The sequence below is a fragment of the Orcinus orca genome, chromosome 2, assembly GCF_937001465.1.
Source record: "Orcinus orca chromosome 2, mOrcOrc1.1, whole genome shotgun sequence".
In the NCBI taxonomy this organism is placed as follows: Eukaryota; Metazoa; Chordata; class Mammalia; order Artiodactyla; family Delphinidae; genus Orcinus; species Orcinus orca.
Window position 1 is genome coordinate 115,877,382 of NC_064560.1, and position 16,580 is coordinate 115,893,961.

Below are 16,580 nucleotides of genomic sequence, written 5' to 3' on the forward strand. Positions count from 1 at the left end.
GGTTCCTTGAGGCTTCTCTTAAGGTGAGTTTTAAAAAGAATCTAATAACTCTTTTTATCTTTGTTTTTTCTATTCCTGCCTTCCCCAGCCAGGTTTGCTTTTTGTTGATAGTTCTTTTCTATCCAATTTTGATATCTCTCAAGGTTTAAGCCATGAGGTTTTCCCTCAGTGGAACTATTTTTGTTGCCTTGTGACATTCCTAATGTTGTTATTCCTTGACTCTTCAACTAGAATCTTTTTTAAGACTTAAGAGTCTTCAATAATTTGTTCCCTTCTGTTCCCCTGTTTGGCCTAACACAGTGCCATGTATCTTTGTATACTTAAGTGCTCTGCTCAGTAAATATTTAAATGATAACAGAAGACTGATTTTAACTTAAGGCTGCTTTATCACTTCCAGGTTTTTTCCCAAGAGAGAACCAGAAATGAAGGTTTTAAGGCATAAAAATAGATACACGGTTTCAAAGGTTAAAAATCCTTAACTGCTTTTTATTTCTGTGAGCAACAATTCTTACTTTTAACTGAAGAATATCTAGTTCTTTTTAAATTTATTACTTCATTACCTTCTGTTTGGAGAAAGGATGGTCTTTGAGTATCTTAGTTTAGCAGGAAATGGGATGTGGGGTAATAGTTTAGGAAAAATGCTTTGTTTTGGGAATTATCTTTTATTCACAAAGATTTCTTCTTTTATAGTTGATGGAGAACCTTGTGATGTATCTTTGAATATAACCTGGTATCTGAAAAGTGCTGACTGTTACAATGAAATCTACAACTTCAAGGTATGGAACATAAAATTACAGACTTTTCTTAGTGTTTAGATATCATCGGGTCCCAACCTGATAGAGGAAAGAGTGTCATGTAGCTATGGAGAAGAACTGGAACTAGAATCATGCTTCCCAATATGCAGGCAAATTTGTACTATCAGTTCTCAAACTTATTGGTCTCAGAACTGTGTTTACTTACTACAGACCCCAAAAAAGCCTTTATTCATGTGGGTTACTGAATTAGAAATTATAACAGAAAAATACAGAAATATTTATTAATTTGTGAAAACTATTTTTCAAAGAAACTGGGAAGAGTGGTGTTATTTTGTATTTTTGCAAATCTATTTGTTTAATATCTAGTGTAATAGAAGATAGCTGGATTCTTATACTTCCTTCACTCAGTCTATTGTGATGTGTTATTTTGGTTGAAGTGTATGCACAAAATGTGGCCTCACACAGATATGTAGTTGGAAAAGGGAATGGTATTTTAATAGTGTTTTCAGGTAATTGTGGATATTGTTCTTTGATTCTATACCCAAACGCAATAAGTGGAGTTTCTTAAAGGTTAGTTGCAGTGTGGAATCTGAAACCATATCAGTGAACTTTTTCTGTGCTCTGTTATATTAAAATAAATTGGTATGTCTTGCACTTTGAATGGTCTTTTGCCCATGTCTGATTTGGCAGCATCTTTCATGGTCACTTAGAAAATATTGGTTGGCTGAATTATATAAACCTTCCAAATACTAATTCATTTTACAATTAATTCAAAATTACATTTGTTAATATGACCTTTCAGTCTCATCAGATACTCTAAGTATTGGAAACTATAAATCATGGTAGGGAACATGCAAGTTTTCCAAAATTCCAGTTTTTCCTTGAAAGCTCAAATTTTATTTATTTACTTATTTTTTAATAAAAAAAATTTTTTTCAAGGTCCAAGAAGACTTTATTATTTATTTATTTTTGGCTGCATCAGGTCTTAGTTGCGGTACGCGGGATTTTCATCGCAGCATGCAGGATCTTTTGTTGCGGTGCGAGGACTTCTCTCTAGTTGCAGTGCGCGGCCTTCTCTCTAGTCGTGGTGTGCGGGTTTTCTCTTCTCTAGTTGTGGCATGCAGGCTCCGGGGCGCCTGGGCTCTGTAGTTGTGGCATGCGGGTTCCAGAGTGCGTGGGCTCTGTAGTTTGCGACACACGGGCTCTCTAGCTGTGGCATGTGGGCTTAGTTGCCCCACAGCATGTGGGATCTTAGTTCCCCAACCGGGGATCGAACCCAAGTCCCCTGCATTGGAAGGTGGATTCTTTACCACTGAACCACTGGGGGAAGTCCCTTAAATTTTATTATTGACAATGGATGCTGTCAGTTGCCTTCTTTGACGTGACAGCCTCCCTTTGCCCATTTTCAGGAAAATATCTCCCAAATACCCAAGTCTGAATATCTGTAGTTTGTTGGTCTTTCTTTCAAGTAAATGAAAACGGTGGATAGTTTAGCTTACAAGTTAAAATAGTTGCAAAGTGCTTTGTCTTAAGACAGTCATTTATAGTATTTTGCATACTTATTTTTTTGTCTGATAGAATATTTTAAAAGGCATGTGCTCAAAGGTCCAGATTTAATGACATTAATAATTTTTACTGTTTCATCAAGGGCATTCTTACATAAAACTGGCCTTTTTTTTTTTAACTGCAAGTTTGTGACTGTGAGAGTACAATGACTACTAACTAGTACAGTTAGGTACCACTGATAGGAGGCTGCCATTTTTCGCATCATTACTTTTGCACTGTCAGTACAAGGCAAATAGATGATGATGATGATGAAGATGAAAATAATTTTGACCTGTTAAACCTCATGAAAGCATCCATGGGCCACACTTTCAGAGTTGCTATAATACACTGTATATGAGCATTGAAGATATGTAGCTCCTAGATGGATTTTTCAGGCCTTTTGCATTCTGTTTTCATCCCACTATTTGCATCATTTCTTTTCTTTTTTACATTTCCCCTACTATTCTTGAGGTTTCTTTTAAAAAAATAATAGGACTAGTCTTTAAAAAATGTCCACCATCCAGTTGGTTTTTTTAAACCTTAAGCATTTTGAATTTCTGCCCAGTATTAGGGTTTTACATTATCTTTTTTGTAGTGTTGCTGATTGTATTTTGCTTTTGTTATATAACATTGGGTAAGGTTGGTGTGATGAGGAGGACTGAAGAATTTAGAGAGAAATATTTCCAGAATATGGTTTGAAATATCATTGACCTTTTCTCCTAATCGAACACTAGTTAAATTTACATATGCTTGAAACTTGTGATAAAAACTGGTCAAGCTTATCAGATTCAGTCTTCATGGGTAGGACAACTTAAGAATGTAAAAATTATTTTGAATTGCCACAGGACAGAATTATGGAAATGACAAGCAAATAGTTGGAGGTGTGAAATTAGAGCTTCGAAAAAAAGAGGGTGAGATTAGGGATGTTGGTATGGGAGAAAACTCACAGAACTGATGAAGCCAGAGAAATGATGATTTTTTTTTCATAGTATTAATAGTGGGTTGTGAATGGCTACAACAGTTTTGTGCTCTAGCTTAGAAGCACAAGTTTTTTGTTGTTGGTGGTGGTGGTGTTAATTTAGTCAAGGAACTCTTGTAAGTATATTTTCTTATAACAAAACCCTGTGGACTCTGACAGTTTCCCAGTCTTCCTAGAATTTTTAAGAGGAACTATCCTTCATGAGTCGTAGACTAGAATTCTGCACTTTAGAGTCCAATGCTATTAGGTTCTTGAATACTAATATATAGTCTTTATCTGATGTTGTTAATTTTATTTATTTATTTTTTTTGTAAATTTATGTATTTTTATTTATTTATTTTTGGCTGCATTGGATCTTCGCTGCTGCGCGCGGGCTTTCTCTAGTTGTGGCGAGCGGGGGCTACTCTTTGTTGCCGTGCGCAGGCTTCTCATTGCGATGGCTTTTTCTTGTTGCAGAGCACGGGCTCTAGGGCTTCAGTAGTTGTGGCACGTGGGCTCAGTAGTTGTGGCTTGCAGGCTCTGGAGCACAAGCTCAGTAGTTGTGGTGCACGGGCTTAGTTGCTCTGTGGCATGTGGGATCTTCCCAGACCAGGGCTTGAACCCGCATCCCCTGCATTGGCAGGAGGATTCTTAACCACTGCGCCACCAGGGAAGCCCAAGATGTTAATTTTAAAAACAGCAAATCCAAAACTATATTTGTACCAAAGGCAATCTATTTGTTTTCTTTTAAATATCTTACATAAGTTAAATACTTTGTATTTTCTCTGTTTTTCCAGGCAGAAGAAGTGGAGACATACTTGGAAAACCTTAAGGAAAAAAAAGGCTTGTCTGGGAAATATCAAACATCATCAAAATTGTTCCAAAACTGCAGTGAACTCTTTAAAACACAGGTAATATTTGATAGTAGTTGGAGGGAAATAGAAGAGGTGAATAATATGATGGCTGTATTTTTGGTGATACGCATTTCTCACTCCTCAATTCCTTCTGACAGAAGCAAGTTAGAATCATGTTCTGATAGGTACATAGTCAGCCACTTAAATATTCATCTCAAAGAGAGGATGGGCTTTCCTTTGTGTGTAAAAAGCAAAGCCCTGGGTTTTTTTATTATAGTAAAATATATATAACATAGAATTTACCGTTGTAACCATTTTTAAGTGTGCCATTCGGTTACATTAAGTACATTCACCTTGTTGTGCAACTATCAGCACCAGCCATCTCCAGAACTTTTTCATCATCTGCAGTGGTTACTTCATAACGATTAAATAATAAAAACACCCACCCCCCCTTCCACTCCCACTTCCCTGGTAACAACTATTCTACTTTCTTTCTCCGTTAATCTGACTGCTCTAGATATCTCAAAGAAGTAAAATCATACAGTATTTTTTTGGCTTCTTTAACGTAATAAAATGTTTTCAGGGTTCGTCCATATAGCATGCATCAGAATTTCATTTCTTTTTTAAGGCTGAATAATATTTCATTGTACATATATACCACATTTTCTTTATCCATTCATCCATTGATGGACTTTTGAAACCCTCATTTTTTAAACCTCTTGTCATCTCATCTAATTGATATATCCCAGAATCAACATTTTTAGATTTTCCTACTATAGACTTGAAATCAAAGGGTTGAACTTCACAACTTTTTTCGAATAAAGGGGAAGAGGTGAATAATATTGTTTATTTTATTTTATATTATTATTATTTTTTCTTGGCCGTGCTCTGTGGCTTGCGGGATCTTAGTTCCTTGACCAGGGATTGAACCTGGGCCACGGCAGTGAAAGCACCAAGTCCTAACTACTGGACTGCCAGGGAATTCCCAATATTGTGTATTTTAATTCTTATATATATGTAATCATATAAATGGGGTTTATATTATAAAATTCTCCTTTCTGAGAAGTAGAATCTGACTCCAGTTTTTTGATAGAAAAATTATGTATTTTATAGGTGTTGAAAATAGTTATTTTAGCTATAGCCTTTACTTTGTTTTACTGCATTTAAGTACTGCTTCAGATTATTTAGCACCTTTCCTTGAAGAGGCAAGTTCATGGAAAGTTAGGTTTTCTGTCTACTTACTAGAAGTAAAGTTTATTGATAAGAAGTCTTTTACTTAATAATTATTAATTGATGAGCAAATGAAGTCATTGATAATTGAACTACAAGGGTTGTGTTCTTGTCATACCGTAGATTTTATGACCTCGGATAAAAAGAAAATAGCTTTAAAATAGTGGAAGTATGGTAGAAAAAGAAAGCTAGGCACAATGTGATATTGAGTAGGGGGTTTTCTGTTGGTTTTCCAAATTTATTCCCCAGGCTAGGAGGATTGGTTGGCCTTTCTTGGATTTGATTGTGGAAAGTTACCTGTTGTATATTGTTGCCCAAGGTTCACTACTTTTAGATCTGTTATCAGCTTTCCAGGGTTTTGGCATAAACCCCTCTTCATAAGGTTTCCTCCTCCAGTCTAATGTAGAATTGAAATACATGTCCTAATTACTCAGGAAGGATAATGCCTCCTTTGCTGATAACTGGTAAGAAAGGTAATTAGTGGAGGTTTTTTTTACAGGCATGGCATGTGTTGTGATGGAAGGAGCAGTGGACCTCAGAGTTAGGAATCTTAGGTTCAGATCCCATTTCTGCATCTAAAGCTTTATAGCTTTGAGCCACATTTTCCTCATGTGTAGAAATTCAGGGAACTATGACATCCATTTATCCTACTCGTATGTTTTCTGTCTAAGGTTTTGTCAAGAATGACAATATCTGTAATCTTATAGAAAAATTGAGTGGCCAGTTTGGTTTGATACTATTTTTTAGTTTCTAGCAAGGTTTTATTCACTTGTTTGTGGTTAATTGGAAGTATTTTGTCTGTTACTGCCATATTATTATGTTTACTTTTATATGTTTTGCTTTAACTGTTTCTGTGGATTTTGAGCTATGCTTTTCTTTTGCTGTTATGCATCTTTAATTTTAGTTTTCTATTTCTTTCATAGAGTTTTTCTGGGGATTTCGTGCATCGATTGCCTCTTTTAGGAGAAAAACAGGAGGTAATTGTTTTCCTTTTTATATATTTCTGAGAGTACAGTAGAAATTCTGAATTAATTTTCTTTTTTGTTTGTTTGTTTGTTTGAAGGCCAAGGAGAATGGAACAAATCTTACCTTTACTGGAGACAAAACTGTAAGTGTGATAGGGAATTTAGGGCATTGAACACATTTTAGTGTTCTTATGTTTGTTTATTTTAAATTCTTATCTTATGCTTACATTTAAAAAGAAACTTAAGAATGGAAGTTATACACCAAAATGTTAATAACGGTTATATCTGGATGATATTGTGAATGATTTTTATTTTCTTTTTTATATTTTCTGTCTTTTCCATGTTTGCTACAATCAGTCTGTATTGTTTTGTAATTATCACCTTATAAATATTGTTTGTAAACAGTAAGAAACTTTTAAGGAAGAACCTTAAACTCCATGTAAAATCTTGTGATAGAATATAATTGGAAGAGTACATCTCAAATTTTACCCTTTTAAAATGTACGATTAAGAGGTTTTTAGTTGTACGACCACCAATCACTGTCTAATTCCAGAACATCTTCATCACCCCGAAAACTAACCATGCAGTCATTAGCCGTCACTCCTCATTCCACTGTTCCCCCAGCTCTAGGCAAACACTATTCTTTCCGTCTCTGTGGATTTGCCTGTTCTGTTCACTTCATATAAATGGAATCGTTACAATTTGTGGCCTGTGTCTGTCTTCTTTCACAATTTAAAACTCTGTTTTAACTTTTACTTCCTTCTTGTACAGAGCCTTAAGATCAGTCGGGGTGAGCAGTTAGGGCCTACTCAGGCCTCTCTTGGGCTGCTTACTATTTTACCATGATTTTTATAATAAACTCCCAGTTGATGTACATTGGGTTGCTTCCAAAGTTTCACTGTTATGGATAGGATCATGTTCATAGTGTCTAGCTGTATCTTTGTGCACATTTATAATATTTTCTTTAGCCTAAATTCCTAGAGGTGGAACTGTTGGGTCCAAGTATATGCACAGTTTATAAATTCTTTTGTAATGTTTTGTCAAAGTGCTCTGGAGAAAAGTTGTAGTGATTTGTGGTCCGAAGAAGGTAAGATTGCGTTTCTCTCTTTCCTCACAAACAATGGCTATTATAATTTAAAACAGATTTATGCAATTTTTCAGGTTAAATTTTTGTAAATTGTATTAAAAAATAATTGTTGATGCTGAATATCCATTTACATGCATATTGGCTGTTTGTAATTGTGCTTTATTCAGTGGTCTTCTGTGCATAGCATACTTTTAAGTTCTACTCAGGGCTTGAGCCCTGTTCCCAGTGATTAAAGCTGGCTGAAAAGATAACCCTGTTGAATATCACAAGTAATATTTAGAAATATTTAGTCTTTATAGTCAAAAGAAGTCAAAGAATTATCTGTCCTTTGATTATTCTTCCTGAAATTGAGCCTAAGAGAATATAATCCTATTTAAAGGATACTAATAAGTTCAGTATCTCTACCCACTTTTATTAAAACTCTGATAAAACATGTTTTTTAGAGGAAGGAGCCTCTCTCTGTCCCTTCCCCTAAGAAAAGATTTAATATCTTGATTAACTGAGTTTTCTGGTTTGATTTAAGGAATAATGTGATATGTTTACTATTATAATTTTTTTTTATTAATAAGTTTTATTTTTTGGAGCGGTTTTAGGTTCACAACAAAATTGAGCAAAAAACACAGAGAGTTCCCGCATACCACCTCCACAAATGCACACTCACACTCCCACACCATCAGCATCCTGCACCAGTGTGGTACACTTGCTACAATTGATGAGCCATCATTGACACATCATTATCAACCGAAGTCTAGTTTACATTAGGGTTAGTTCTTTATGTTGTACATTCTTTGGGTTTTAAGAAGTGTAAAATGACAGATAAACACCATTATAATATCATACAGAATAGTTTCATTGCCTTAAAAATCCCCTGTGCTCCAGTTATTCATCCCTCCCTATCCCCAAGCCCCTGGCAATCACTGATTTTTTTTTTTTACTGTCTCTATAGTTTTGCATCTTCCAGAATGTCATATAGTTGGAATCATATATAGTCTTTTCAGATTGGTGTCTTTCACTTAGTAATACGCATTTAAGGTTTCTCCATGCCTTCTCCTGGCTTGATAGTTCATTTCTTTTTAGTGCTGAATAATATTTCATTGTCTGGATGTACCACAGTTTGTTTATCTATTCACCTATTGAAGGAGCTAGTAATAGTATCTGATAGGATTGTTGTGAGAATTAAAGAAAGTAATAAATATTACATGCTTAACAGAGCGCCTAGCCTATGAATATTATTTTTACAGGGTCAAAATATCTATATTTCAGAGTTAAGTGCAAACTTTATCAAATCTTGGAATATGAGAATCAGTCCCTTTGAGATTTGTAAGAGGTAATTTTTAAGATACGTAAAATTAATAGCAGAGCAGCTTATTATACCAAAGTTTTACTGGTTAATGAACAGTTAAGTTCAGGAGAGCTTCAGTGGATAAATAGGACATGATTACCTGTAACTTTGAATATGTACAGTTTTCTTACAAAGTGCCCCTGCATTTTGTCAGAAAGAGACTATCAGGCAGAGGTAAATCAACGTATGATTCAACATGACATTTATGTCCTTAAGTTACTAAGATAACCTAGTAAATGTAAAGCTGAAGAATCATTTAATCTGCTTTGTTTTGACACTTTGAATTTGTATCATGGAATATAATTTTTGAACTCTTGTTCAGAATTTTCTTGGGTTGTAGGATAATTTTAGCATTTGAGAAAAGCTGTGGCTCCCTAGGAAAATGCAGAATCTATTATCCACTTTGAGGGGTTTCATAGATCAATGAAGCTTACCAGAGGTCTCTGGATAAAAGTTCCTTTTAAGACCAGAAAGTAATAAATTGCAAGTCTAAGTAGTAGTGCCTCCTTTCAGACATGAGGAAGAAGCAGCCAAGCTTTTTCTATGTTCATCTCCCTTGTCTTTCTGTTTTAGTCTTGCTTTTGTGAAGGTCCATAGTCCATCTAGCATTTAAGGCAACACATCCTTTGATGGCTTTTTGGTAGGGCTGTGCACAGACTAACTGGCTTTGGATCAGGTAACCAGTTCCATAAACATGGAGGCTATTTATTCTACTTTCTTGACTTTGGGGGACAGTGACTCTTGCTTTCCATATAGCCTAGCCAAGATTAAATTTTTGATATAAATGTGAGACCTTGTTAGCAGAAATTGTGGTGGTCTTGGGAAGGGCATTGAACAAAGGGAATTAGATTCAGGAGCTGGTGTTTATAATTCACCGATGTCATCATGGGTGATTTTTTCCAGGTGATTTAAATTAAATTTCTTTAGTTTGTTTGGGATATCTGTGTAAAATATAACCTAGCATCTTAGCATGGCTTAAGTAGAGTTTCATTTTAGGAATTTAAATTGAGGTTTTCTTTGTTAAAAGAAAAATGTTAAACATGAGATTTTTGTGTATAACAAAATATAAGATGTCCTGCCTTTTAGTAATTTATAATTAACCTACTTTATTGTATACACTGTAGGCCTGTTTGTTTTGTTTTGGCTACTGTTGTAATGAGTAAAAGTGAAGGACTCAACCAAGTTTCTGGGCACATTCTGGAACGAAATATTCATATTGTGTAATTAACCTGTGGGGTTTTTTTTTGCCACTTTGTAATTTTTAAATTAATTTTTATTGGATTATAGTTGCTTTACAATGTTTTGTTAGTTTCTGCTGTACAGCAAAATGAATCAGCTATACATATACATATATCCCCTCTTTTTTGGATTTCCTTCCCATTTAGGTCACCACAGTGCATTAAATAGAGTTCCCTGTGCTATACAGTATGTTCTCATTAGTTATCTGTCTTATACATAGTATCAATAGTGTATATGTGTCAATCCCCATCTCCCAATTCCTCACCCACCTCCCGCCAACCTGTGTTCTTAATTCTTAAGATTGGGAGATTTGATGTCTTCTTTCTTCTCTAGGTAATGCATGAGCCCTTGAAAACTTGGCAAGATGCACCATACATTTTTATTGTACATGTTGGCATTTCACCCTCCAAAGAATCATCAAAAGAAAATTCACTAAGTAATCTTTTTACCAGTAAGTACATTTTGTTTCTTTTTATCATTTTTATTACTGTTATCTAGCTGTGTCGCATGGTGGGTAGTGTAAAATTGCTTTAAAGAGGTAATAATAAGGGGAATTCCATTGCTGTCCAGTGGTCTGGACTTCATGCTTCCACTGCAGAGGGCACAGGTTCGATCCCTTGTCAGGGAACTAAAATCCCACAAGCCACGCAGTGCAGCCAAAAAAATAAAGAGGGAATAACAAATTAAGAATGTTGTCAAGTAGAAAAATAGAGGGAGAGAAATTAACATTTTTCTGCATTCAATATGTATGTGATAGGCACTTCATGTATGCTTTCTTATTATGTATTATAGATACTAGATTTCATTTTCCTTCATTTGATCCTCCTGCTTTTAAAATTTTCAATTAGTATTATGTTCTCAGTAGACTTGTTAAAACTTAGTTATGAAGTCAAAACTTGGAAATTTTTAAATCAATTGACTTGGATAATTTTTTAATGTCTCAATTTTTCTTAGTGTTCTCCTTTCTACTTTTGCCGCCCAGTTTAGGGATTCATCATTTCTTACGTAGAATTTTACAATAACTTACTAATTGGTCTTATCTTCTGTGGTTTCTTTTTTTGTTTCTTCCTTCTCTTTTACAGTTTTCTTCCCTCCCCTGCTTTCTCAAGTAGAATGTTGAATAGAAACAATGATGGTGGCCATCCTTTCTTGCTCCTGACTTTATTGGCAATATTAGCACATTTCACCATTAAGTATGATGTTTACTATAGATTTTTTATTGTCTTTTTTTTTTTAAGATTTTTATTTTATTTATTTTTTGGCTGCGTTGGGTCTTTGTTGCTGCATGTGGGCTTTCTCTAGTTGCGGTGAGTGGGGGTTACTCTTGTTACAGTGCGTGGGCTTCTCGTAGCCGTGGCCTCTCATGTTGCGGAACACGAGCTCTAGGCACGTGGGCTTCAGTAGTTGCAGCACGCAGGCTCAGTAGTTGTGGCTCCCGGGCTCTAGAGCGCAGGCTCAGTAGCTGTGGCGCGTGGGCTTAGTTGCTTCACGGCATGTGGGATCCTCCCTGAGCAGGGCTCAAACCCGTGTCCCCTGCATTGGCAGGTGGACTCCCAACCACTGCACCACCAGGGAAGCCCTACTGTAGATTTTTAAAAAATATTCTTTATTTGGTTCAGGATATTTCTTTCTATTTTTGGTTTACTAAGTGAATTTTTTCTTTTTTCTTTTTTTAGTATTGAGAATGAATACTCAGTTTTGTGGAATGCTTAACTGTATTGATTAAATTGATCATATAGATTTCCTCATTTAATCTATTAATGTGATGCATTGCATTAACTGGTTTTCTAATGTTAAACCATTCTTGAATTTCCGAGATGCCACTATTTAGCCTTGATACACACACACACACACACACACACACAAACACACACACACACACACACAGATTCTATTTTCCAGAATTTTATTTAGAGTTTTTTGTCATATGTTCAAAGTAAGATTGGCCTATGATTTTAATTTCTCGTACATCTTCTATGGGTTTTGGCATCCAGGTTATGCGAGTTTCATACAATGAATCAGAGAATGTCCCGTTTTTATATTCTGTTGAGCAGTTTTTGTAAGGATAGAATTATCCATTCCTTGAATGTTTGATAGAACTCACTTATGATAGTGTTTTGGCCTGATGTTCTTTTTTTCCCTCATGAAGGTTTTTGGTTTTTTGGGTTTTTTTTTTGGCTCACGGCGCGGCATGCAGGATCTTAGTTCCCCGACCAGGGATCGCCCTGCAGTGGAAGCACGGGGTCTTAACCACTTGACCACCAGGGAAGTCCCATGCCATGAGGATTTTAAACAACTGATATATTTTCTTTCTTTCTTTCTTTATTTTATTTTTGGCTGTGTCAGGTTTTAGTTGCAGCACGCAGGATCTTTCGTTGCGGCACATGGGCTTCTCTCTAGTTGTGGTGTGCAGGCTCCAGAGTGCATGAGCTCTGTAGTTTGTGGCACTTGGGCTCTCCAGTTGAGGCACGCAGGCTCAGTAGTTGTGGCACGAGGGCTTAGTTGCCCCGCAGCCTGTGGGATCTTAGTTCTCCAACCAGGGATCGAACCCACAGCCCCTGCTTTGGAAGGTTGATTCTTTACCACTGGACCACCAGCAGAGTCCCAAGAACCGATTTATTTTCTTTAATAGTAATAAGTAATTTAGCTTTAGTTTTTCTATTTTTCCTTGAATCAGGGTTTTTCTTTTTTTTCCCACTGAGAAATTGTCCATTTCATTCAAGATTTCAAATTTGCTGGCCTAAAGTTAGTAATGATATTACTTTACAAAAAAAAAAATCTTTTTTTATTCTTAATATTGCTTTTGTGACTTCTCTTTTTAACTTTTAAAATATTTCTAGAATTCTGTTTTACTATATTTTTATCCCAATGAACCAGCTTCTGGTTTTGTTAATTTTCCTATTTCATTGTCTATTTCATTGATTTCTACTTTCGTCGTTATTCTTTATTTCATTTGACTTAATTTTAAACTTTTGTTTTTTATGGATTCTTGTATTGAATGTTTAATTCCCAAGACAGAGATGGGTCTTATTCTCCATAGTAATATGGAATATAGCAGATCTAGGCAAGCCAGAGGTGGCCTGGCAGTTTCTAGACCCAAGACATATGTATATCCTCCTGTATCTAGGCCCATGGCTTCCTAATGAGTAATAGTCTCAAGGAGCATTTGCCAAGATTTACCTTGTACCTTCTTTCTTGAAAAGGGTGGAGAAGAAACCTTGCTCCACTCCACTTCAGGCTCTTCATGCATCAAATCTGGCTCTGGTTCCCCTTTATCTTAGACTCCTACTAATTTCAGTGATCCCACAGGAGCTGCACGCTCAACTACTGTAGCATACTTTGGGGCCCAGAGTCCACCATGACCATGGATTCAACCTCATGCACTGTTCTGAGTTTTTGTTCAGTTTTGATACATGGAGCTGTTTATCTTGTTTTTGAGCTCATGTCCTTTTTGTTTCCTCTCTTTTTTGTTTTTGTTTTATCCATCTGTTGTTTGGAACTAAAAAGACGATACTCAAAACTTAACTACACCTTGTGAAAGTCCTAAAATTCTCTCTCTAAAACACTTTTATCATCTTTCTTACCTTCATTAAAACCTTTGATATCTTCCTGTTACTATAAAATGTCCAATTCTGCAGCAAGGCTTACAAACTCTACAAATTGTCCCAGTTTACCTTTTGCTGCGTTGTGTCAAAATGCTACTGTATGGTACCATATGGAGTCTCAAACTACATGTTCTTTAAATATATCATGCATTTTCACACCAGTCTTCGTTCATGTAATGTCCTCTACCTGGATGGCTTTTTACTTCATCATAGAAAATACACACTCATCCTTCTGGGTCTGGCTCAGGGGCACAGTTCTCTGTTGCTTTCCAACTCCCTGTCCCCTGAAGATAGTAACCCATTAGATGGCAGAAAACATCCTCTACATCTTTCCATCTCCTATATTTTCCATAGTGTGTGTCACGTGGTAAGTGCTCAGTAAATGTATGTTATATTTTAGCATAGAGCAGGGATTAGCCAACTTTTTCTTAAAGTGCCAGATAGTAAATGTTCTCTTTGCTACAACTACCCAGCTCTGCCACTGTGGTGTAAATGTAGCCATCAACAGTATGTAAGTAGGTGGATGTGACTATTTTCCAATAAAACTTTGGAATAGATGGCCAGATTTGGTCCATGTGCTATATTTTGCTGACCCTTGCTGTAGAGTCAACAGAGAATTGACAAATATTTACTAATTATTTTATTTACTCTTTTATTAAATTAAGAGGGCTTAGATTACTAACCAGTTCAGCTATGAAATTTTTGTGATTGCTATTATGGGATGCTCCTTTTCTTCATATAAGTATTAGACCTGATTTACTTTTAATAATGGTATGTCCTTTTTGCTTGATAAAAATTAGTAGGAAATTTTTGTTGAATAGTCTCTCTCTGGTGATAGATACCACTTCTCAGATAAATCAGTTTATTTATTAATCATACTTAAAATTTATCCAAGTAGTTTTATCACTTACAGTTTTAAAGTAGTTATAGGTTTGCTTCAGGAAGGCAAATCTTTCAAATTCTTGTTGTTACTGTCATTTGTTCTCTTCATTAAACACTTCCTTATTATTAAGCACCTTCTGAAAATGATGTATTAATTATGAAAGTCACATAAAGTTAAAGTAGGTAAAAATGAAAGAAAGCAGTAGGAAAATATAGGTAAGGAGAGAGAAAAGAACAAAGAGGGCAGCAGAATGAAGGAATGAAGTCCAATACTTTTCAAAGCATATTAGTGATGTAAGAAAAAGCATACATGAAGTATGTTTGGAATTTAGAGGAGATGGGGAATAGTTCCACTTGGGCAGCTCACCAGGTTTTGTGGAGGAAATACATTCAACTTAGTCTTTAAAGGATGTGAGTATGGGAACAGAGGGCTTTTCCACCTAAGATACTGACTAGAGCAGAGTCATGCTGAGGCCTGTGCAGGACACAGCACAAACCATCAGAACACTTCATGAATTTCAGAGTGCTTTACAAATGTAATATTCACCAGGATTGAAATGGATAAAAGTAAATTACCCAATGGAGTTTTCATTAATTTAATCAAACAAATATCAGATAATGTTCTTGTTTAATTTTTTCATTCTTTACATTAATTCTGAGGACTGTGTTTTGGCAGTGACTGTTGAAGTGAAAGGTCCCTATGAATACCTCACGCTTGAAGAATACCCATTGATGATTGTAAGTGAACTTATATTCTTTAACCTCAACATTAAATGAGTTTAGCTTGAAAGATTGTCCATGTTTTGTGGCAGTATTAAAGACTTGTTCCTGAACAGTTCCGAAAATACTGCTTGTAGTTCTGTACTTACTTCCTACTAGAATGTGATCTTGGAAGTGTCAGTGAACCCCCCTGTGCCTCATTTTCTCATTTGTAAAATGAAGTCAGTGACTTGTGGAATTTTAGAGTTGGAAAGTACCTCAAAGGTCATTTCACCTCTCACATCCTCTCTAGGATCCAAAATGGGGTACTTCTTAAAACCCTATAGTTTCTGATCCCATTTAGGATGAGTAAATGATGACACTTTCTCCTTTTCAGTCTGTGTGTCTGAGAACATCCTTAATCTGTTTTCAGATTTCTTTTGTTTGTGGAGTTTTTTTCTTTTTCCTTGTGCTTTTATAGTTTTCCCACTCTGTTGTGTTTCCTTGCCTTCAGCTGTATCCTAACCCTACCGTGCCGTTTTTCCTTTCATTGTCTTCATTTAAATAATTTTAGATTGTGAGTTGAAAAAACTCTTTTAATAAAAAGAGTGGTCACTCTCTAAGGGAAACTCTTAGGTAGTCTCTCTCTGCCCGAGAGGAGACAGTTTTTTCATCTTAGTATTGAACTTCAAAGAAATAAAATAATTTTTAAAATAGAAGGTGTAGTATGTATATTTTTTACATTATGTTAAGACACTGTATTGATTCTAAATTGGCTCTTGGCCTTAATCCTTCTTTTTCTCTTTTACCCACTTGGATGACAGTTTTTCATGGTGATGTGTATTGTATATGTCCTATTTGGTGTTCTGTGGCTGGCATGGTCTGCTTGCTATTGGAGAGATCTTCTGAGAATTCAGTTTTGGATTGGTGCTGTCATCTTCCTGGGCATGCTTGAGAAAGCTGTCTTCTATGCAGAATTTCAGAATATCCGATACAAAGGAGAATCTGGTATGTGACCAAAAAATGTTTGCCAGTTTGTTAGTGGTTGGCAGGTGAAACTTAAGACAATTTTCCTAAGGTCAGCAGTCATTAAGTAGCTGTAACTTTGCAGTTACTTAATTATTAGAATAACTTAAGCAGAATCACTATGATTGTGACTTTGTTTTTAATCTCTTAAATTGTGGGTTCAGTTATTTAAGAGTAATTTTATTGAAATAAACTCACAAAAGTTACTACAGTAGTGGCCACTTTGGGACTATTATTATCATTATTGAATCTCAGTTGCTGTTGATTTTTAAGGTACCATTATTATATGCATCTAAGAAAGAAGGTAAATACTGCTAATTTAATTGTAAGATGCCATTGATTGTAAGACCTACCTTGATTTCAGAGATACTGGGTTGGGGGGCGGGGTTGGTA

General features: G+C 35.6%; 1 protein-coding gene across 14 annotated transcripts in view; it reads left to right on the top strand.

The window, feature by feature from the left end:
* The window catches only part of TMEM87A (transmembrane protein 87A), a 96,118-nt gene that overhangs the window by 56,645 nt on the left and 22,893 nt on the right, over positions 1-16,580 (top strand). For 12 of the 14 annotated variants that reach the window (XR_004485424.2, XR_007475759.1, XM_049706445.1 and 9 more), the window contains 7 exons: positions 691-776; positions 4,056-4,169; positions 6,266-6,319; positions 6,406-6,450; positions 10,309-10,426; positions 15,139-15,200; positions 15,986-16,169. Coding sequence is in view for 11 of the 14 variants with exons in the window: in XM_049706445.1 (XP_049562402.1) it covers positions 691-776; positions 4,056-4,169; positions 6,266-6,319; positions 6,406-6,450; positions 10,309-10,426; positions 15,139-15,200; positions 15,986-16,169 (663 nt within the window). In the remaining 3 variants the exon portion in view is untranslated. Of the gene's footprint in view, positions 1-690; positions 777-4,055; positions 4,170-6,265; positions 6,320-6,405; positions 6,451-7,987; positions 8,158-10,308; positions 10,427-15,122; positions 15,201-15,985; positions 16,170-16,580 lie in introns of those variants that run through there. The other 2 variants (XR_004485425.2, XM_033435708.2) reach the window with 2 other exon arrangements.